Raw genomic sequence first — 22,629 nt, forward strand, 5'->3', positions numbered from 1 at the left:
GTGCAATATTATTCGGCCCCTTTAACTTAATACTTTGTGGCGCCACCTTTTGCTGCGATTACAGCTGCAAGTCGCTATCTGTTTTGTACATCAAGAGACTGAAATTCTTGCCCATTCTTCCTTGGCAAACAGCTCGAGCTCAGTGAGGTTTGATGGAGATCGTTTGTGAACAGCAGTTTTCAGCTCTTTCCACAGATTGTCGATTGGATTCAGGTCTGGACTTTGACTTGGCCATTCTAAGGGTACCGTTACACCTAGCGATGCACCAGCGATCCCGACCAGTGATATGACGCGGTCAGGATCGCTGGTGCATCGCTAGGTGGTCGCTAGTGAGCTGCCACACAGGCAGATCTCACCAGCGACATCGCTGGGGACGGGGATCGCTACTTACCTGTCAGACGCGGCGATCCTGCATCCTCCCGCCCAGCTCCACGCGTCGCTCGTCGTCACAGCAGGAAGCACTGCAGGAAGTGGCCGACGAGAAATGATCCAGGAGCTTCTCGCGCGATCAGCGATAACCAGCGGGGGAGCGGGTCGGAGGTAAGTATCACATGCAGCGATATCGCTAGCAATATCGCTGCAACGTCACAAAATCGGTGACTTTACAGCGATATTGCTAGCGATATCGCAGTGTGTAACGGGGGCTTAATACCTGGATATGTTTATTTGTGAACCGTTCCATTGTAGATTTTGCTTTATGTTTGGGATCATTGTCTTGTTGGAAGACAAATCTCCATCCCAGTCTCAGGTCTTTTGCAAACTCCCAACAGGTTTTCTTCAAGAATGGTCCTGTATTTGGCTCCATCCATCTTTCTATCAATTTTAACCATCTTCCCTGTCCGTGCTGAAGAAAAGCAACCCCAAACCATGATGCTGCCACCACCATGTTTGACAGTGGGGATGGTGTGTTCAGGGTGATGAGCTGTGTTGCCTTTATGCCAAATATATAGTTTGGCATTGTTGCCAAAAAAGTTCGATTTTGATTTCATCTGACCAGAGCACCTTCTTCCACATGTTAGGTGTGTCTCCCAGGTGGCTTGTTGCAAACTTTAAACAACACTTTTTATGGATATCTTTGAGAAATGGCTTTCTTCTTGCCACTGTTCCATAAAGGCCAGATTTGTGCAGTGTATGACTGATTGTTGCCCTATGGACAGACTGTCCCACCTCAGCTGTAGATCTCTGCAGTTCATCCAGAGTGGTCATGGGCCTCTTTGCTGCATCTCTGATCAGTCTTCACCTTGTTTGAGATGAAAGTTTAGAGGGACGGCCGGGTCTTGGTAGATTTGCAGTGGTATGAAACTCCTTCCATTTCAATATGATCGCTTGCACAGTGCTCTCCTTGGGATGTTTAAAGTTTTGGAAATAATTTTGTATCCAAATCCGGCTTTAAACTTCTCCACAAAAGTATCACGGACCTGCCTGTTGGGTTCCTTGGTCTTCATGATGCTCTCTGTGCTTCAAACTGAACCCTGAGACTATCACAGAGCAGGTGCATTTATATGGAGACTTAATTACACACAGGTGGATTATATTTATCATCATTAGTCATTTAGGACAACATTGGATCATTCAGAGATCCTCAATGAACTTCTGGAGGGAGTTTGCTGTACTGAAAGTAAAGGGGCCGAATAATATTGCATGCCCCACTTTTCAGTATTTTAATTTCCACAAAAATTTAAATTTCGTTCGACTTCACAATTGTGTTCCACTTGTTGATTCTTCACCAAAAATTTACATTTGGTATCTTTATGTTTGAAGCATCATATGTGGGAAAAGGTTGAAAAGTTCCAGGGGGCCGAATACTTTAGAAAGGCACTGTATATCCAGTGCAAGGCTTGCTGTATCCATGATGAAACCAGATAAGACATAAAGATCAACAATGATTTCTTTAATGGGTATATGGAGGTAACATTTAACACAGTACCATAGTTACACTGTTCTCTTTTTATAATGTGGCATAAAACAGAATGACAGCAGAGTTTAATGAATGAAACAAGCCAGGAGGACGGATCAATATTACAGGGATTGTACAAAACAGATTCCCACTTGAATGTTCTTTAAGTCTCCATGTCGTGGACCTTGCACTAGGCATAGCCCAGTGTATCAGTTTTTACTAAAGTCTTACTTCACAGCACTGTTGGCTTTTCATTTTACAGCATATACAATAATGGTGACACATATATTGGTTTTAAGACTAGAAAAATGATCTATCTGAAACCAAATTACAGAAATATTTTGTCTATGTTTAAAGAGAGATCTCGCAAAGTGGGAGCTTAACATTATAATCATTCATTGGGAATAAGACTTAAAGGAGGTTGGCTACTTTATTTTTATTAATAGATGAGTTTGTGACACTTAGGGTACCGTTACACTTAGCGATGCACCAGCGATCCCGTCAACGATATGGATCGCTGGTGCATCGCTAAGTGGTCGCTAGTGAGCTGCCACACAGGCAGATCTCACCAGCAACATAGCAGGGGTCAGGGGTCGCTACTTACCTGTCAGATGCGGTGATCCTGACGCCCTCCCGACCGCCACCACGCGTCACTTGTCGGCGCCGCAGGAAGCGCCCGACGAGAAATGGTCCAGGACGTTCTCGCGCGACCAGCGATGAGCAGCGGGGGAGCCGGTTGGAGGTAAGTATCAGATATAGCGATATCGCTGCTACGTCACAAAATCGGTGATGTTACAGCAATATTGCTAGCGATATCGCTATGTGTAACGGGGGCTTTACTGATATATAAGTATTACAGGTTCTCATCCTGCCCCCTCATGCCTTCCTCACAGACTCCATTGTTCTCATGTTTTAAAAATGGGTGCTGAGAGAGAGAGATGAGTGACAAAAACCTGCCCCCGCTTCCCCCAATTAGAGACACTGCCCGTGGGATAGCTGTTTTTGAATTGGAGGAGGCTGTTGGACAGGTCACATGCTTCTCTATCGGCAGCCATTTTGAGAACAGGAGAGCTGTGTAGTCTGTGAGGAAGGCAGTGCTAACAGTAGGACGAGAATATGTAATACTTACATATTAGAAAATGCCATAAAACCAGGTCCCAAACAAATCTGTTAATAAAGCGGCCAATGTCAATAATGTGCTGCCCGGCAATAAACGCTGTAGGTAGATGTTCATGTAGAAATCATTTGTTTTTCACTTTCTTCAATGCATATGTGCAGATGTTACTTATTATTAGACTGCACTTTGCAGATGGAAAAATATTTTATTGTGCACGCTATCCTGACCACAGAGGGAAAGTAATAATATGTCAATTAAAGATTTAAGAAAAAAAAGCAAATCTAGACAGACATTATATATACCGTAGTATTTATGTAAGCAGGATTCCTACAATATAACTACATAAGATATAATTAAGGTACAGAACACACCAACCATATTCTGTACGGTTACAGCTCAATCATATAATACAGGGGTATAGACAGTTCTTGTGAATAGTGAATGTTGCGTCTTCCAAGCTGACAAAATTAGGAATTTCTTCGTTAGATGATGACCAGGGTTAGGTTCTTCAAAAAGTCAACACAGTACGGATACTAGAGAGAACACACACTGGTTAAAGATATTGAAATGAAAATTAGTAATATTCAATTTTTCACCTTTCAAGCACCACAGTGTGATATACTGTATGTTGTGTAAAAATAGAAATATATCCATAAATGAATATTTCTACTACTGGGATTCTACTTGATCAATTTGTATATACATATATATTTCAAGACATAAAGTATACCTTTCCCCTTTGCGCAGAAGATCAAATCCTTCATTGATCTTCTCAAATGGTAATTTGTGTGTTATCAGCCCTTCAAACTCAAATTTCTTATTTAAGTAATCGTCCACAATTTTTGGTACGTCATCTTTGCTCTTCCAACCTGTCAAAACAAGCAAAAAATATTATTATTAAGTAAAAGAATACTAGTATTTACATTTCCCTTTTAATTTGACTTAAGCTATAATTATGAAAAAAAACTTTATGATGTTTAAATATTGATGGTTTTAGGTTCAGTTGACCATATATACAAAATTTTAGATGGCACAAAATGATCTACGTATACATAAATGGGAAGTCTTTTGTTAAGGCGCTACACTTTATTTCTACATTCTGGTGATCAGGCAGATACAGAATCACATAATAGTCCACCATGTTCCTAAACTGTAAGCGTTGGCATCAGAGAGACCGCTGATCCTAGCTGTTGAACTTCTTAGATGCCACAGTTAATTGCATCAGCAGCATCTACAGTAGACAGAAGGAACGGGCAATAATGCTGACAGGAGGAAGGGGCAAAATTATTACTTAAGCAACCAAGCGATTGCTGCTTTACATTCACTAGTTGCGCGTAGATAAAATGTTATATTGTTTTATAAGTTTTAATGAAGAAAAAAAGCCTCAGAAACATGAAACATTAGTGACATACTGTATGTTTATCTGTACATTTGCTTGTGGTCACATACTGTGCATCTGTTGTTATTCAATTAAAAAAAAGTCCTTCACTAATGGAAACCTCTAACCACTACAAATAGATCTGCTATACAATAACGCTAAAAATGGCACAGTCCATAAAAATAGGTCATAGTACATGAGGCCAGAGAATAGATTTATTCTATATAATGCATTACCTCCAAAAAAAGCTCCGGTCAGAACTCGCCCAGTTAGAAGACACAAAGGATCAAATGTCAAAGTTGCAGTTGAAGGAGCTAAACCTACAATCACAGTTTTTCCACAGCCAAAGTGACTGGATAAAAGAGCAGATTTCTAATGAAAAACATAGAAAACAAATATAAGAAATACAAGAAATATGGCTTCTATAATTACAGTGTTGGTCTGAGATCCACATTTTCAGAGAAAGATGGCATACATTTAACATCTCATAGAATGGTCATTATAATATTAATGTACCATGACTCCAGTGTTTCCAATGACCTCAAAGGCATAATCAACTCCATCATCAGTCTTCTCTGCCAACACTTCATGGATAGGGCGGTCATAATCTTTGGGGTTGATACATTCAGTGGCGCCGCATTCTAAGGCTTTTGCAAATTTATCACTGTTCAAATCAACTCCAATAATTTTGGAAGCTCCGGCCACTTTACATCCAATAACCACCGACAAGCCGACTCCTCCCAAACCAAATACTGCACAGGTAGAGCCGGGTTTAACCTGTAACAAGTAAAATAAGCTCAGTCAACTTGGCACAGGCACATTGAGGGCTAGGACATGCCACTGATGTCTTTGACTTAGCTTATTGTAGACACACTATGGTGCATTTGATGTCATCCTTTTTAGGGTCAACACAATGCCAGGTATGAACGAGTTAGAGTCAATTCTGAATTTTAATTTGTTCATTAAAGGGAACCTGTCATGAGGTTTGGCCAATATAAGATGCGGCCACTGCCTTTCAGGGCTTACCTACAGCATTCTATAATGCTATATATAAGCCCCCGATCCGACCTGAAAGATAAGAAAAATACGTTTTATTATACTCACCTGCAGGGTGGTCCAGTCCGAGGGGTGTCGCAGGTCAGCGTCTGGCACCTCCCATCTTCTTGCAATGCTGCCCTCCTGCTTGCTTCACAGGCTCCCCGGCATCGCGCTCCTGTGCAGGCGTACTTATCTGCCCTGTTGAGGGCAGAGCAAATTACTGCAGTGTGCAGGCGCTGGGCCTCTCTGACTTTTCCTGGCGCTTGCGCACTGCAGTACTTTGCTCTGGCAGATAAGTACGCCTGCACAGGAGTGCGATGCCAGGGAGCCATGAAGAAAGCAGGAGGGTGGCATCACAAGAAGATGTAAGGCGCCAGACCCGGACTTGCGACACCCATCGGACCCGACCGCCCCAAGTGTTTAACTGTACCCGAGGAGACAATACACCAGATGAGTTGGGAAAATCAAAGTGCTATCATACACGAGAAACATTATATATACCTGTATATGTATATATACATTGTGCATATATCAGTTCGGGAGCAGGCCATCTTCTACCTGTGATTCTATATACTATTATATTCATTTGAAAATGTGCTTTTCTTGTTATTATGGTTCAAGGGGGATTCAAAATGCTGCCGTATTTATGGATACGTTTTTTTTTGCTATATGCTTTATTTGTTTATTTAGATCCACATGTGTGCTAGCAAAGGTTTTGCTTCTGATGAATGTCACGCAGCTGCTATTTGCTGTAACCGGATTGCCAACTGCATGCGCTGAGCACTGGGATCTTCTTCTAGGGCGTTTATTATCTCGTCATAATATTTCTTTGTATACTGATAGAGTTGGTGTAGTGCTACTAGCGTGGTCAATGATTCTGTTTGTTCCCTTGACATTTCTGCTAAGTGTGTATTCATGTCCTGAACACTAACTTGTATCATCTGACGGATTCCTTTGTAATAGTCTTCCACCATTTTCTTGTATGTTGAAATCTCCTTTGCATAGAGCAACTTGTTGCTGGGGGATTCTCTGCTTAGCTTGTGCTCCGTCCTGCTGCAAGCATCCATAAAAGTCTGTACTATCCTTTATTTTACAATTCTGACCAGTGTCACTCACTTATGTGGTAATAACTGAAACAATTCAACAGATCCCAGTGATTGTTTTTTCATTACATATTGTACTTCATGATGGTGGTTAAATTTGTTCGATATGACTTGCCTTTATTAGTGAAAATATCGGAATTTTTTTAATTATTATTTTTTTAATATTTTTGCAATTTTTTTCTTCTTTTTACTTGGTCTCTCTATGAGACTTTCATTTATACCACTCTGATCACTGTTATAAAGCATTGCAATACTTTACAACTGTCAGTGCTGCACTGACACAAGCTTCTTAGGCCAAGCTCTGCACAGGGATTAAGGGGCTTGCTATAGCCTAGTGACCCGGATGTCATCATGACAACCTCGGGTTACCATGGCAATGATCAGGCCCTAGCAATGACATTGTGGGGGCACCGGTCAGAGAGAAGAGGGAGACCCTTCCTCTCCCTTTCTTGTAAATGCTGCAATCAATATCGATCACAGCAATTGGGGGTTTAAACTGCTAGGGGCGGTGCAAACACAGCTTCTGGCAGTAAGAGCCGGGTGTCAGCTATTATGTTAGCTGAAAACCTGTGGACAGTCACACATGCACAGCTTCTGAGCGTGAGCAATTGACATAATGTAAATATACTTTGTTGGTATACTTCTCTTCCTTGATGTATAAATACGTCTAATGTCGTGAAGGGGTTAATTCTCTAGCTATTGTGCTATGTATTATATATGGGTTTGAGCCTGGATTGCTATGACTTGTTCAGTTGTATTCTGATCGTTCTCTGTTTTTTTGTGTTTAAATGGATTTTATTTTGCTATAGGTCATCATGTCTCTTTCTTTCTTCATTCATAAAACTATTTATGGTGTTTTTTGCTACTCCATCTTTGAGTGTGCCTCAATATTGTCTAAACTGCTCTTTTGTTTACTTGTCTCTGGCCACCATCTAGGATGACTTTCTGATTCTCACATTTAGGTCGGGATCACACATGCGAGAAACACGGCTGAGTCTCGCATGTTAATACCCGGCTCTCGGGAGTGGAGCGTGCAGCTCCATGCATGTGGCCGCACGCTCCGATCCAAGAGCGCGCGGCAGTGCTGGGTTTTAACATGCAAGACTCGGCTGTGTTTCTCGTATGTGTGATCCTGGCCTTAAATCGGAGATCCTATAGCAGCATCGTTATGTCACCCAATGCACAACTAAACCCCCCAGAATGCCCTCTTCTTTAGGTCTACATTGGGTTTAGAGCTCAGTAGCACTTCGACGACCCTTCCACACCGCACTTCTCATCACAAGATACAGAGTGGAACGGGGAAGGGAGAACATGTCATACTGCAATTCAACAAAAGTCGGAAACTGAAGAAGAGACTGACCTCCAAGGAACGCACAGACTGCAGTAGTCATTGGGTGGTCAGTGTAAGGGTCATGTGATGCAATAGAAAGCAACAAGAAAAAAAGGATAAATAGGATAAAAGAAAAAGGAGAGCGTTTTGCATCACATCAGTATTCATAGTGAGTGTAATTTATTTGCAGAAAAAAAGAGCACTTCTTTAACTTAAGGAACTAAATTACAACTAGAACTCACCTTGGCGGTATTCACTGCAGAGCCATATCCAGTGGAGAAGCCACAGCCGATGAGGCAGACCTTCTCCAATGGCGCATCGGGGTGTATTTTAGCAACAGCAATATCATCTACCACTGTGTACTCAGTAAAGGTGCTGGTAGTGATGAAGTTGTAAACTGGTTTCCCCTTGCAGGTAAATCTTGTAGTGTTGTCCTGTAGCACTCCATTATATTTCCCAAGACTGTTTAAGATATAGTTTCTAGTTAGTTGCCAATTTCTTTCTATCACCTCCCATATCACATTCTATATTGTAGAATTATATTATCAATATTTATTTCACATGAATTTGATGTTGAAGCTTCTAGAGAATTAAAATCTTTGGGACCTAGAAATCGTTAAAACCTTGATCCCCCCATAATTCAACCTCTGACTGTAAATTGAACTCTATTCTATTTTATGTAATGCATGCACAAATTTGAATTAGTTAAAGCTCACAATTTATTCTGAGCTGCAAAATATTGGTAATTAATTAGAAGGTCCTAGAAAGTCAAACAAAAGTCTACAACCTTCACCCCATCCCCCTCAACTAATATGGGACATTTATAATTTTGAATTATTTTTATTTACCAAAAGAGCCCAAGGATTTCCTCAATCAGGGATGAGGTGCATCTGTTACCTTTTGCTCCCATGATGTCTACAATCCTTGAGGTTAGCTATATTGCCACTTTTTTAAATTAACTAAATACTTACTCGTTTTTGGAGCAAAAATTACTGTCTGGATTCACACAGCATCTGCACTTTCCACACTGAGGCATAAACAATGGGATGACTTTGTCTCCTGTATGAAAGAACATTTAACAATGAATCTATTACTAAAGAGTTTGTCTGACTTCAATGAAAACTTCAAAAGTCAGGGATGATCATAAAGCAATAAACAACTATACTGGCTATGCACTCCATTGCTCCAGTGCAAGCCTCCTTGTTGATTTCCACTGGGACAAAAAGTGATGACGCTTTGTTCCTCGGTCACCTGACTGAAGCTTGCGATTGCATGGATTGGATTGGATGCACCAATAAGGTAAGTGTAATGGACTGTTGTCCATCCAAGGCACATTTTATGATATCCAATTTCAATCCCGTGACCACTACAGCTAATCACAGGTCTTAGAAGTCAACGAAAAACAAGAAGTCATCATTTACTGTCTTGTCGGAGCTGGTAAATATCGCTTTTCAAATTGTTTTTATAACCACCCTTGACCATTAAAAAAAAAAGTTATTGCACATAACCCCTTTAATTTTCTGTTTGGAAGAGGAGATTAATTTTTAATGTGCCCTCAAGTGGAATAACTATTTGGACATTTAGTAGTGAACTGTTAAAATATACTTGTCATTTGGTTATTGCTTCCCGAACTATGGCTAGCCTCTTGGACAAGTCATTTGAGACGCTTATACAATGGCTGGCTTTTCAAATGATGTTTTCTCTGAAAATCTTCAGCAATTAAAACTATATGGTAGTAAAATATATATGGTAGTAATAGCAAACCCAGACTATGATTCATGTTGCCTGAGGTTCAGGTAGCATAAATCAGATGACACGTTCCATTAAAGTTGAACATGCTTCTCTATCTGCATGGACAATGTTATAAACTAGGAGGAGCAGACCAGATTAGTCTGCATGTTCTTGAGGAATAGATTTAGCAAAATGTAAAATTTATGGAAAAATATATTTCTAGTGTGTACAATCCTCCAGATGCCCTCTTACTAAATCTTATTCACTTCATTATATGTGTGGCAGTTCATCCTAATCTTTTCTCACTAGTGGTTTAGCATTTTGAGCTAAACTAAGCTTGCAGTTTGTTCCCTTCTTTTCAGTTACCCATTAAAAGGTATCAACCCCTGAGGACTCTCAATTCTAAATATTTTTGAGCTAATCTAATCATTCTGTCCATCGTGACATAGAAATCAGCAAACTATGCATTCACATCCTGGTAAGACTTTGATATTCTTGCGTATATACTCAACCTCAAATTGGAGCAAGCACAGGTGGAGGAGGAGGAACAAACCATCAGCCTAAACCAATAATGAGAGGAAGGCTTGTGTCGGACTAGATCAGACTCCCTGTAGGCACTGTAGCTAAACATTAGTCACAGATAACAGCTCTGCTGTAATGAAACTGAACTTACTTGGGTGTGTAGTTCATTTATCGGTGCCCCGATGGTGGCTGGTAATGGTGTGCTGGCACTTTTGCACTTTAAGGGCCCCGTCACACATAGTGACTCACCAGCGATCCCGACAACGATATCACCTTGTCAGGATCGCTGGTGTGTCGCTACATGATCGCTGGTGAGCTGTCAAACAGGCAGCTTCACCAGCGATCAGGACCAGCGACATGCGGGTAACAACCGACGCACGTCGCTTAGTTACCCACAGTGTATCTTAGTTACCAGCACGCTTATGCAGGGAGCTGGTAACCAAGGTACACATCAGGTTTCTAAGGGGCGCGCGGCACTTAGAAACCCGATGTGTACCTTGGTTACCAGCTCCCTGCATCAGCGCGCTGGTAACTAAGGTACACATTGGGTTTCTAGGTGCCGTGCGCCCCTTAGAAACCTGATGTGTACCTTGGTTACCAGCTCCTGCTCGCTGGTCTCCCGCCTGTAACACGCAGCGATGCATGCTGGAAAGCGGGAGACCAGCGACCCCAAAAATGTCCAGAGGGTTCTGCAGCGATCAGCGATACCCGGCAGGGGGGGCAGTCACTGATCACTGTCACACACAGCGATCTCGCTGGTGAGATCGCTGTTGCGTCACAAAACTTGTGACTCAGCAGCGATCTCGCTAGCGAGATCGCTATAAGTGATGGGGGCTTTACAGTAGCTTTGGTTGAAGGGTTCTGATATGCACTGATTACATTTTAACAATTTAATTATCCTATCTTATTTTGAGCTTTGTTCAAAGTTTTTTTATAATTAATTTTTTTTATAATGATTATCAAGGCATATGTACAGTATATGTAATCATGTTTTTGATATATTAATTACATCTTGTGACTTATTTCATGTTTGTCAGCATTTTTTACCTTCAATCTTTTTTGCACTAATTGATTAATATCTTATCAAATGACTTTTTTTGCCATGATGTCATATACCAGTGATCACACTGCCTTTCTGGGCTTTTATGGGATGTTTTTAATTCTATTTTCTGGAAATGTTGTGCAATTAATAAAATGATATTCTATTATGTATATCTTTTTGGTATTCATTTACTCATGAATATATAAATCTTTTGGTGGGTCATTGACAGGTCTATATATCAGACTCCCTGTAGGCTAGACATTAGTCACAGATAATAGCTCTGCTGTAATGAAGCTGAACGAAAAATTAGCCAAGCAGCAAGATCTGAAAAGAAAATATTTAGCAGGTAGTCACACTCTGTGGGTAATAATAATAATAATAATAAATTTTATTTTTATAGTGCCGACATATTCCGCAGCACTTTACATTTCAGAGGGGATTTGTACAGACAATAGACATTACAGCATAACAATAATCACATACAGTAGATTATAGCAAATACCAAGAGGAAAGAGGGCCCTGCTCGCAAGCTTACAGTCTATGAGGAAAGAGGTAGACACGAAAGGTGGGTGGTAACAGTTGCCCTGATTGTATGGACCAGCCATAATGTTAGGTGTGTGACAGTACGGACACAGAGGGCTAATGGAGGCATAAAGCATGTGGGAGAATGATGCGGGGAACCTGGTTATGGTAAAACTTTTGGCTCTGCCACACAGGGATAGATTAGGTTAATGTGTTGAGGCGATAGGCCAGTCTGAATAAATGCGTTTTCAGGACACGCTTAAAATTGTGGGGATTGGGGACTAATCGTATTGACCTGGGAAGTGCATTCCAAAGAATTGGCGCGGCACGTGTAAAGTCTTGGAGACGGGAGTGGGAGGTTCTGACTATTGAGGATGCTAACCTCAGGTCATCAGCAGAACGGAGGGCGCGGGTAGGGTGGTATACTGAAACAAGGGAGGAGATGTAGGGTGGTGCTGAGCCATGGAGGGCTTTGTGAGTGAGGGTAATGACTTACATATCGTTTTGTCCTTTTAATGAAATGTTGCTTTACATTTTAGTACCTCGCTCTGCTTTTCCAAAAATTAGGCAAGTACTCAAAGTCAATATGAACTTATGCTTTTTACTGTTATGCTGACAATCCTTTAAATTACAAGCCTTACCAGGTTGCAGATCTGTTACTCCTTCACCAACGCTCTCTACAATCCCCGCAGCTTCATGGCCCAGTATAATAGGGAATTTTACATTCAAAGCACCACTTAGAACATGATCATCAGAACGACAAACTCCAGTTGCCACAATCTGAAGGAATACAGAAGGTTTTGCGCTGAACTCTTAGGAATTCAGAAACTGCTAAATCCTGCTAAAACATCATAACAAGTTTTTATCCCCTGGTTACATTCACAGCAAAAACAGTGGCTACATTATCCAGAATGCTATTTCATGTGACCATTTATCAGAGAGTAAATTGTTTTCTAATACTATCTTCAGTAATTGGCAAAGTTCATGAAAACTCGTGATCAATCCACAAACGTTGTTGATGTGAGATTAAAGTCTGCTGTTTCACTATACTCAAGCTTTACTGTAAATTAAAGGGCTTTGATATTAATGCCCTATTCCTTAGGATAGATCATCAATATCAGTTTGCTTGGGGTCCAATACCTGGCACCACAATGAATCACCTGTATGTAGGTCCAACGGTGGGTGAAACTACAGAAATGACCACTGTTCAGAATACAGAACTACCATGTGTTATCCATCTATGTACACTGTATAGATGGATAACATATGGTAGTTCTGTATCCTGAACAGTGGTCATTTCTGTGGGTACTGCAGCTCAAATCACATTCAAGCTGAGTTGCATCCAGAATGGCCACTACACAGAGTTTTGGTGTCCTGGCTCTGGACAGCGTTTACTCTTGGCCATGGTGTCACCTGCAAATGGCTGATCGGTGAGAATTCCCAGTGTCAACCTGATATTGATAACTTATCCTAAGGAAAGGTTATCAGTATGTAAGTCCTGGACAATAGGATCGTGGGCACCTGGCCTAAAAGGTTAATGAATCTGAGCTGCAACACTTAAATCAAACCATTTATAGAAGTGACAGTGATTGTGGATTTTTCTTCCCCTCTACAACATTTTTAAGGCCACGTTCACACAGTAGTATTTTGGTCAGTATTTCACATCAGTATTTGTAAGCCAAAATCAGGAAAGGAACAGTCAGATAGGAAATATAATAGAAACACGTCACCACTTCTGGATTTTTCACCCACTCCTGGTTTGGGCTTACAAATACTGATGTGAAATACTGACCAAATACTGAAAGTGTGGATATTACCTTAATCGTATGAAATATGGTTTAGGTGCTGCGGACAGCATGAATCAGGCACTGACTGTCTGAACACAGCCATGTATGTTTGAAATGCTGCAAGTAGCTGGACAGGCTGCTTCTCCCTGCCTGCTGCCAGTGACTGATAGATCTCTGTCTATGTTTGCACATAATCAGAAACCTGTCACTCCAGGGAAGCGGGCAGGGACAAGCCGCCGAGTGCCGGGTGCCCACCTGCCTGAGTAGTCTACAGAGAGGTCTTGGTCCCTGGCATACCGGGCTGAGATCATACTGCAGTGTCTGATACATGCCGCCTGTGGATTGGGCAGCATGTATTATCTGTCAGGTTCACATTAAAGGGAATCTGTCACCCCTTTTTTGAGATATCATATAATGATATCATTCAATTGTGTGTCACATAAGGATTCTCTTAGTACTTTTGCTTCCCCCTGACCCCGCACCTTTCATGCATAAATACCTTTTTTATATCGGTTCAGATGTATGTAAACTGCCACGGTCCGGTCCGCTGGGCGGGGCTTATTCAACTGCTCCCCCCCTCCCTGTCTTGCTCTACGCATTTCTTCTTGTGTAGAGCAAGACAGGGAGGGGGGAGCAGGTGAATAAGCCCCGCCCATCGGACCGGACCGTGGCAGTTTACATACATCTGAACCAATATAAAAAAGGTATTTATGCATGAAAGGTGCAGGGTCAGGGGGAAGCAAAAGTACTAAGAGAATCCTTATGTGACACACAATTGAATGATGTCATTATATGATATCTCAAAAAAGGGTGACAGATTCCCTTTAACAGTAAACATAATACATCTTTTTGGGGTGACATTTCAAATTATTTGCAAAAAATGGGGAATATGAGCTACAACTAAATAATTGTAATGAAATTGCTATTAAAATGTGTCTATCATGTCAGGTGACTAGTGTTGAGCATTCCGATACCGCAAGTATCGGGTATCGGCCGATACTTGCTGTATCGGAATTCCGATACCGACTTCCAATATTTTTTCAATATCGGAATTCGGCATCGGAATCGGAAGTTCAGTTGATTGACGGCCTGACGTCATCATGATGCGCGGTGTGTGCGCATCATGATGCGCCGTCATTTCGGGCCTTCCGGGGGTCTCTGCCGGCCTGCCGGGGGGCTGTGCCGGCCTGCCGGGGGGCTGTGTGGACTGCCCGGGGTCTGTACCGGCCTGCCGGGGGGCTGTGCCGGCCTGCCGGTGGTCTGTGCACCCTGTGGGGGTCTGTACCGGCCTGCCGGGGGGCTGTGCCGGCCTGCCGGGGGGCTGTGCTGATGTCCGGGGGTCTGTGCAAGCATCGTCCGATGGGACTACAAGTCCCATCGGGCGATGCCTGCTACCATGACAGTGATTGACACATTAGCCAATGATGGGACAGTAGTAGTCCCATCATCCGGCTAATGTGTTAAATGTTTAAAAAAAAAAAAAAAAAAAAAAAAATACTACATACATACTACATGCTACATACATACTACATACATGCTACATACATACTACATGCATGCTACATACATACTACATGCTACATACATACTACATGCATGCTACATACATACTACATACATGCTACATACATACTGCATGCTACATACATACTACATACATACTACATGCATGCTACATACATACTACATGCATGCTACATACATACTACATGCTACATACATACTACATATATACTACATACATACTACATACATGCTACATACATACTGCATGCTACATACATACTACATACATACTACATACATACTACATGCATGCTACATACATACTACATGCATGCTACATACATACTACATGCATGCTACATACATACTACATGCTACATACATACCACATACATACTACATACATACTACATACTACATATATACTACATGCATGCTACATACATACTACATGCTACATACATACCACATACATACTACATACATACTACATACATACTACATGCTACATACATACTACATATATACTACATGCATGCTACATACATACTACATGCTGCATACATACCACATACATACTACATACATACTACATGCTACATACATACTACATATATACTACATGCATGCTACATACATACTACATGCTACATACATACCACATACATACTACATACATACTACATACATACTACATGCTACATACATACTACATATATACTACATGCATGCTACATACATACTACATGCTGCATACATACCACATACATACTACATACATGCTACATATATACTACATGCATGCTACATACATACTACATATATACTACATGCATGCTACATACATACTACATGCTACATGCATGCTACATACATACTACATACATACTACATGCTACATACATACCACATATATACTACATACATACAATACATTCATACAATACATACATACATAGACATACAGTACATATAACATAGAGTAACATACTTACCAATACTTGTCACATTGTTCCCCGAAGCCATTGTCTTTTCCGGGATAAATATTAACATAACAAACCACAAAAATACTCACCCACGATCCGAAGCAGTCCACGAGTGTGTCCCACGACGATCTTGGGTAGAGAACTGCAGCATCAGATGATGCTGCCGTTCTCTACGGGCTGCAGGAATCCAATGACGGAAGGTAGGTATCCTTCCGCACTGTATTCCTCCGCCACTTAAAAAAAAAAAAGTCCCTAGTCTCACTTTATGCCATTGCTGCGTGGGAATTTCCCACACAGCAATGGCATAAAGTGAGACTAGGGACTTTTTTTTTTTTAAGTGGCGGAGGAATACAGTGCGGAAGGATACCTACCTTCCGTCATTGGATTCCTGCAGCCCGTAGAGAACGGCAGCATCATCTGATGCTGCCGTTCTCTACCCAAGATCGTCGTGGGACACACTCGTGGACTGCTTCGGATCGTGGGTGAGTATTTTTGTGGTTTGTTATGTTAATATTTATCCCGGAAAAGACAATGGCTTCGGGGAACAATGTGACAAGTATTGGTAAGTATGTTACTCTATGTTATATGTACTGTATGTCTATGTATGTATTGTATGAATGTATTGTATGTATGTAGTATATATGTGGTATGTATGTAGCATGTAGTATGTATGTAGTATGTATGTAGCATGTAGTATGTAGCATGCATGTAGTATATATGTAGTATGTATGTAGCATGTAGTATGTATGTAGCATGCATGTAGTATATATGTAGTATGTATGTAGCATGTAGTATGTATGTAGCATGCATGTAGTATGTATGTAGCATGCATGTAGTATGTATATGGTATGTATGTAGCATGTAGTATGTATGTAGCATGCATGTAGTATATATGTGTTATGTATGTGGTATGTATGTAGCATGCATGTAGTATGTATGTAGTATATATGTAGTATGTATGTAGCATGTAGTATGTATGTAGTATGTATGTAGCATGCATGTAGCATGCAGTATGTATGTAGCATGCATGTAGTATATATGTAGTATGTATGTAGCATGTAGTATGTAGCATGCATGTAGTATATATGTAGTATGTAGCATGTAGCATGCATGTAGTATATATGTAGTATATATGTGGTATGTATGTAGCATGCAGTATGTATGTAGCATGCATGTAGTATATATGTAGTATGTATGTTGCATGTAGTATTTATGTAGTATGAATGTAGCATGTATGTAGTATGTAGTATGAATGTAGCATGTATGTAGTATGCATGTTGTATGTATGTAGCATGTAATTTTTTTTTTTTTTTTACATTTAACACATTAGCCGGATGATGGGACTACTACTGTCCCATCATTGGCTAATGTGTCAATCACTGTCATGGTAGCAGGCATCGCCCGATGGGACTTGTAGTCCCATCGGACGATGCCTGCACAGACCCCCGGAGCCTGCACAGACCACCGGCAGGCCGGCACAGCCCCCCGGCAGGCCGGCACAGCCCCCCGGAGCCTGCACAGACCACCGGCAGGCCGGCACAGACCACCGGAGCCTGCACAGACCCCCTGGCAGGCCGGCACAGCCCCCCGAAAGGCCCGTACAGACCCCAGAGAGGCTGTACAAGGGCAGGAAAGGGTTTTTCTTATTCCGATACCGGAAGTCCCATAGACTTGAATGGGACTTCCGGTATCGGAATCGGCGATACCGATACTTTTTTTAAAGATCGGCCGATACCATCCGATACGATACTTTGAAGTATCGGACGGTATCGCTCAACTCTACAGGTGACTGTTCATGATAAGATGAGGAACAACATTATTTCTCGCCATTATATAAGTTGCAGCTTGCATTTTTACAAGTTGTATCCTCTGCAGATTCTTTCTCCAATTTATAATTATTGGTAAACTAGTGACTGAAGATTAGCTCATATAATGTCTTCCATTCATTGAACACACAGACATCAGAGATTCCTGCTCCCTTGTCTCTATATAGCACATGTTCAAAAGTAGTAGCAGCAGCATGGAGGGCATGCATCCATATTAAGCTATGAATCTGGGAATCCAGCTCTCGGGTGAGATAAACAGCAGCTGGGGTGTGAGTATTCCATTCTCCCCCTCTTAGGAGGCAGACAGAAGTCCTTATTTCTCGTACGAGGATCACATTGCAGTGCACGGACTGACCGGGAACTTTCTCTGACCTGAGCATCACACATTGATATATTTCTATGTAGCTGTCAAGCTCAGGTCAGGAAAGGTTTGTAATGCGATCCCTTGCATGAGAAATCTGGACATCTGTCTGCCCCCTTACTCTGCTTCTCACACTGCTCCTCCATCCTCCTTCCCCATAGTTTATTAGGCAACTGTATTCTGACATTGTTATGACATGAGTGGCAGTGCATCTTGTTTTGATCAATGCAGATTTTTGCTGTTTTTCAGAGTGAATAGTGAGTTGTTGGGGGGAGAAAAAATGACTCATAAGTGGGGAAAGATTCAGATTTCTCTAAGATATACTACAATGTTCATATATTTGCTTGTACAATTGATTTATAGAAAGTTTGCTAAAATTACAGTGATTATTTAAGAATAAATATTACCTTTATGCGAACTTCATGCGCCTTTGGTGGTGCAACCTCAATCTCTTCAATGCTGAGTGGCTGTTTAGGTCCCCAGCACACGGCTGCTTTACATTTGATTACCTGAATGAGAAAGCATAATAGAACTGTATTTGTGTAATGAGGTGAGGGTGTGGAAGAAGGATATCAACACTCTTTATCAAGGTGTGCAGAATTATTAGGCAGCTTGTGTTTTCTCTGGCAAAATGGACCAAACAAGAGAGTAAACTGACTCTGAAAAGCCAAAAATTGTTTCAAGTCTTACGAACAGATGCAACACTCTTGAAATTGATAAGATATTGGGCCATGAATCACAGAACCATCAAAAGTTTTGCTGCAAACAATCAACAGTGTTGTAAAAAACGAGCTGAGAGAAAAAGGTGCACATTAACTGTCAAAAATGTGAGAATCTGGTTGTAAGCAGGTGACCGGATGCAATATGTAGACAGAGACAAGGTGGAGGTAACCAATTAAATGGTTTATTTCTTTAGGGTGGCAGGAAAATGTAGTAACTAAAGTAAGGGTGAATAATACAAAGCAGAGTAATTACAGCATGAAATATACAATACAGCTATACAATCAATCCTCAGGTTCACTCTATTACAACAGTCTCTTGTTATATATTTTCATAACCTCCTAACAGGGGTAATGATCCCGTCACTATGAGAGTCACTGTACTGCCTCTTCCTCTAACACAGTGGTCCCCAACCTTTTTTGCACCAGGGACCGGTTTCAAGCAAGACCATTCTTCCATGGCCCGGCAGGGCGGGGATGGAGGTGTGGCAGGGGCGGGGCTTTGGTCATAAGGGGGCGGGGCTATGGACACGGTTGTAGTGTAGCAGTGCATACTTATAATTAAATAACATTTATAATGTGACTCAACTCACCATAGGTTTTGAATAAGTGCTCCATCACCCCCTTCTCCCCATCATTGCCTTCACCCCATCACTCCCTTCTCCCCATCATTGCCTTCACCCCATCACTGCCATCTCTCCATCATTGCCTTCACCCCATCACTGCCATCTCTCTATCATTGCCTTCACCCCATCACTCCCTTCTCCGCATCACTGCCGTCTCTCCATCACTCCCCATCTCCTCCAGGGCCAGGCTACACAAACACAGACCAACACACACACACACACACACATACATGTACACACACAGACAGACATACATACACACACACATTATACATACACACACACCACCTCTCTCCTCTCACCTGCCCGCCGCCCGCGCTTCCTCACTCTGACACAGCAGCGGCCGCGCTCCTCTCTGTGTCAGTCAGAGACAGGAAGTGCGGGCAGGAAGCTGGACGCAGTGGACGGGTCCTTGCAGCTCCGCTCCTGCTATTCCCTCTTGCAGGCAGCGGAGCTGCTTGATCGCTCCCTGGCCGCCCCAGCCCCAGCCTCCGCTACGCCACTGACCGCCCCTGGCTCCCCTTGTGTCCGTGGGCCAGCAAGGGCACTGCAGCGGCCCGGTGCTGGGCCGCGGACCGGCGGTTGGGGACCCCTGCTCTAACACATGCCCTTGTGGGGGTCACTGGTTCTTCCCACTAGGCTGCAAGTCCTCCTGACAAAGTCTAACAAGGTTCTTTTGGACCTACTTCACCTCAACTGGCCCTCGCCCTGTCTGTTGTACTTATTCGAGGCCAACCCTTGTACTGTACGTCAGTGCTGGAAGGTATGGCCTGGTTCATTCGTGCCTCTCGTTCACTACCGCAGACGTCCACCCCAACCAGAGTTTTCTCACTGATCCTTGTTGCTTGACCAACATGGGATATCACTTGTACCCGGCAGGCACAGGTATGGTCCCTGGGCCTTGAATGACGTAGTTTGGGTTCTGGAGCTTGCCTGGTGCAGGTCTGGTTTTCGGGCTTTGACAAATGTTGTCTGGGTTCCGAAACTTGTCTAGCACTGCCTGGGTTCTGCTTCCAGGCTCCACCGTCTGCTGGTTCACACTTCCTGTCACGGTCTGTCACACCGGCCTCTGTGTCTTCCTCGACACATGCTCTGACTGTCTCTTCTTTTGGCACCGTCTTTACTCCCATTTTGTTGCGCTAACATTTTCTACCAGGGAACTGCATCATCAAGGTCACCTGACTCGGTACTCCATCCAATCGTGTCCGTCCTTAAACTCTCCCTCTTCTAGTCAATTCCTCAGGGTCCTGTTTGGATAGTAGGTGGCATTCCTCCCTCACAAATGCCACACAGCACTGGGGATTCTCATCCTTTATTTCTCACTTTCTTACAAAGTGACCAGAAATTCATTATCGTTCAGTGCTATTACATTCCAGAACTGCAACCTCCCTGGAGTGCCCAAAAGTACAAGATGTTCCGTGCTCAGAGACATGGCCAAGTTATGTGGGCATACGTATTCATTGTGAGGGGTTGACTCACTCAGCCACTTACCAAGGTAGACACAGGTACGTTTCTTGCTATAAATCACTTGTTGGTTTATTGAGGAAGAGCATAAACCATAGTAGAGTTCAGCAAAGTAAACAGAACCTTTCTGGCATAACGGCAAAACAAAAAAAAGATAACGTATAGCAAAGTCCATATTTTTGAGGCATTCGCCTGCTCAGACAACCATGTGTCTTCAGCTCCACTTGGAGCCACCATTTGGAGTCTTCCTCTCCAAACCACAACACACCCACTGCCTCTCAAGTCCAGCTATTTAAACTCAGACCATGTAACTGATCACATGACTGTGACTTCACATAGGTCATGTCAGTGTGGCGCCCTGCATCTTTACCACCACAAAAGGGTTAAATATGTACTGTTTTGTATGTGTTTTGTGAGCAATGGGAGATATGCTTTCTCTGCTAGAGACCACAACACACACACACAGTTCACCTCCCTCTCTTACTTGTCTGAAGCTTAGAGCTTTGCAGATACACCCTAACTGGGAGGGGGAGGAGCAGACTTGTTGTTCTCGGTGTGAAGAAGAAAGAGGAAGAGAAGAACACTCTTGGAAGCCATTAGACATGTGGTCTATCCAGGAGCAGAGCTAAGAAGCATCAGGGTGTCGGCCCCTAGACCATCCATGCTTTCTGAGCAGGGTGGTAAGCTGAGAGACTGTGTGGGATTATACAACCAACAGCAGAATGTTTTCCCTGGGAAAACTGCAACAAACTAGGATCAGTGAAGGATTGTGCAAAAGGGAACTTGAGCTGCCTCACAAAGGATCCAAGCTGCAAGTTGCCAGAGGAGAAATACACAGTGAGTAGAAACTATATCGGAAGTTTTAGACTCTGGGAAGCCTTGGTCCCAGAAGGGATTAGAATAGCAGGAAGCTTACACTGAGTCACAAGCAGATTGAAGGATAACTCCCATTCTGCAGAGCAGACTGTAACCTGGTTAGAGTTGTAATATCTCCTTTGAACTGCACCTAAACTACAGTAAATGATAAAGTGACTTTTCTTGTCTCCTGCCTTATTACTCCACGCCTTCTACTTCCATCACAATCTCTGGGGATTACTCTTGGTTGGAGAGGGTTTAACATCTGCACTGCCAACACCATCTACTCCCCCAGGGATCATCTGCAGTGCCGGCTATACTACAGTCAAACACTCCAACTGGCGTCACGAATCAATACATAAACTTTATCCCCATTCAATTCAACCCCTTTTACATGACCGCCTGAGGCCACGGACCAGGTCACTGCCACTGTGACATTTCCCATTGAAGTTAATGGGCCCGGTGCCGAGTATCCCATGGCCTCTGGAGCACGTCATCAGCATACGGCTGTACTGACTCTGCAGACAGAGATAAGGTGGACATCTTTCCACCCACTCTATTGATGTCACATAAAGCAAGTCCATGTATGTAACTTTAACTTTACCCTCACAACACGTAGTGTGCTGTAGGAAAATACTCTGGTTTCACATCACTGACGCCATTATACGCAGTGACAAATATCTCCCCTCATATACCCTGCCAGTGACCCTGTGACACCATACAGATCCATTGTATTGCTGATAACAAAATAGCATTTTTTTTATTTTCTGTTCTTGTTAGTTAGCTGGCCAGGATTGGCATGTAAATGTCAAACTTTGC

General features: G+C 42.5%; 1 protein-coding gene across 2 annotated transcripts in view; it reads right to left on the bottom strand.

Moving 5' to 3' along the window:
- Positions 1-1,870: 1,870 nt before the first annotated feature.
- Positions 1,871-22,629, bottom strand: part of LOC141100781 (alcohol dehydrogenase 1) — a 56,504-nt gene continuing 35,745 nt past the window's right edge. For both annotated transcript variants that reach the window (XM_073589461.1, XM_073589456.1), the window contains exons 2-9: positions 18,554-18,655; positions 12,322-12,460; positions 8,835-8,922; positions 8,106-8,325; positions 4,909-5,169; positions 4,629-4,764; positions 3,745-3,883; positions 1,871-3,547 (exon numbers count right to left, since the gene is read on the bottom strand). In XM_073589461.1, coding sequence (XP_073445562.1) covers positions 3,523-3,547; positions 3,745-3,883; positions 4,629-4,764; positions 4,909-5,169; positions 8,106-8,325; positions 8,835-8,922; positions 12,322-12,460; positions 18,554-18,655 — 1,110 coding nt within the window. In that variant the 3' untranslated portion in view covers positions 1,871-3,522. The remainder of the gene's footprint in view (positions 3,548-3,744; positions 3,884-4,628; positions 4,765-4,908; positions 5,170-8,105; positions 8,326-8,834; positions 8,923-12,321; positions 12,461-18,553; positions 18,656-22,629) is intronic.

The sequence above is a fragment of the Dendrobates tinctorius genome, unplaced genomic scaffold (genome assembly GCF_039654945.1).
Source record: "Dendrobates tinctorius isolate UK_male_01 unplaced genomic scaffold, ASM3965494v1 ptg000011l, whole genome shotgun sequence".
Classification (NCBI taxonomy): domain Eukaryota; kingdom Metazoa; phylum Chordata; class Amphibia; order Anura; family Dendrobatidae; genus Dendrobates; species Dendrobates tinctorius.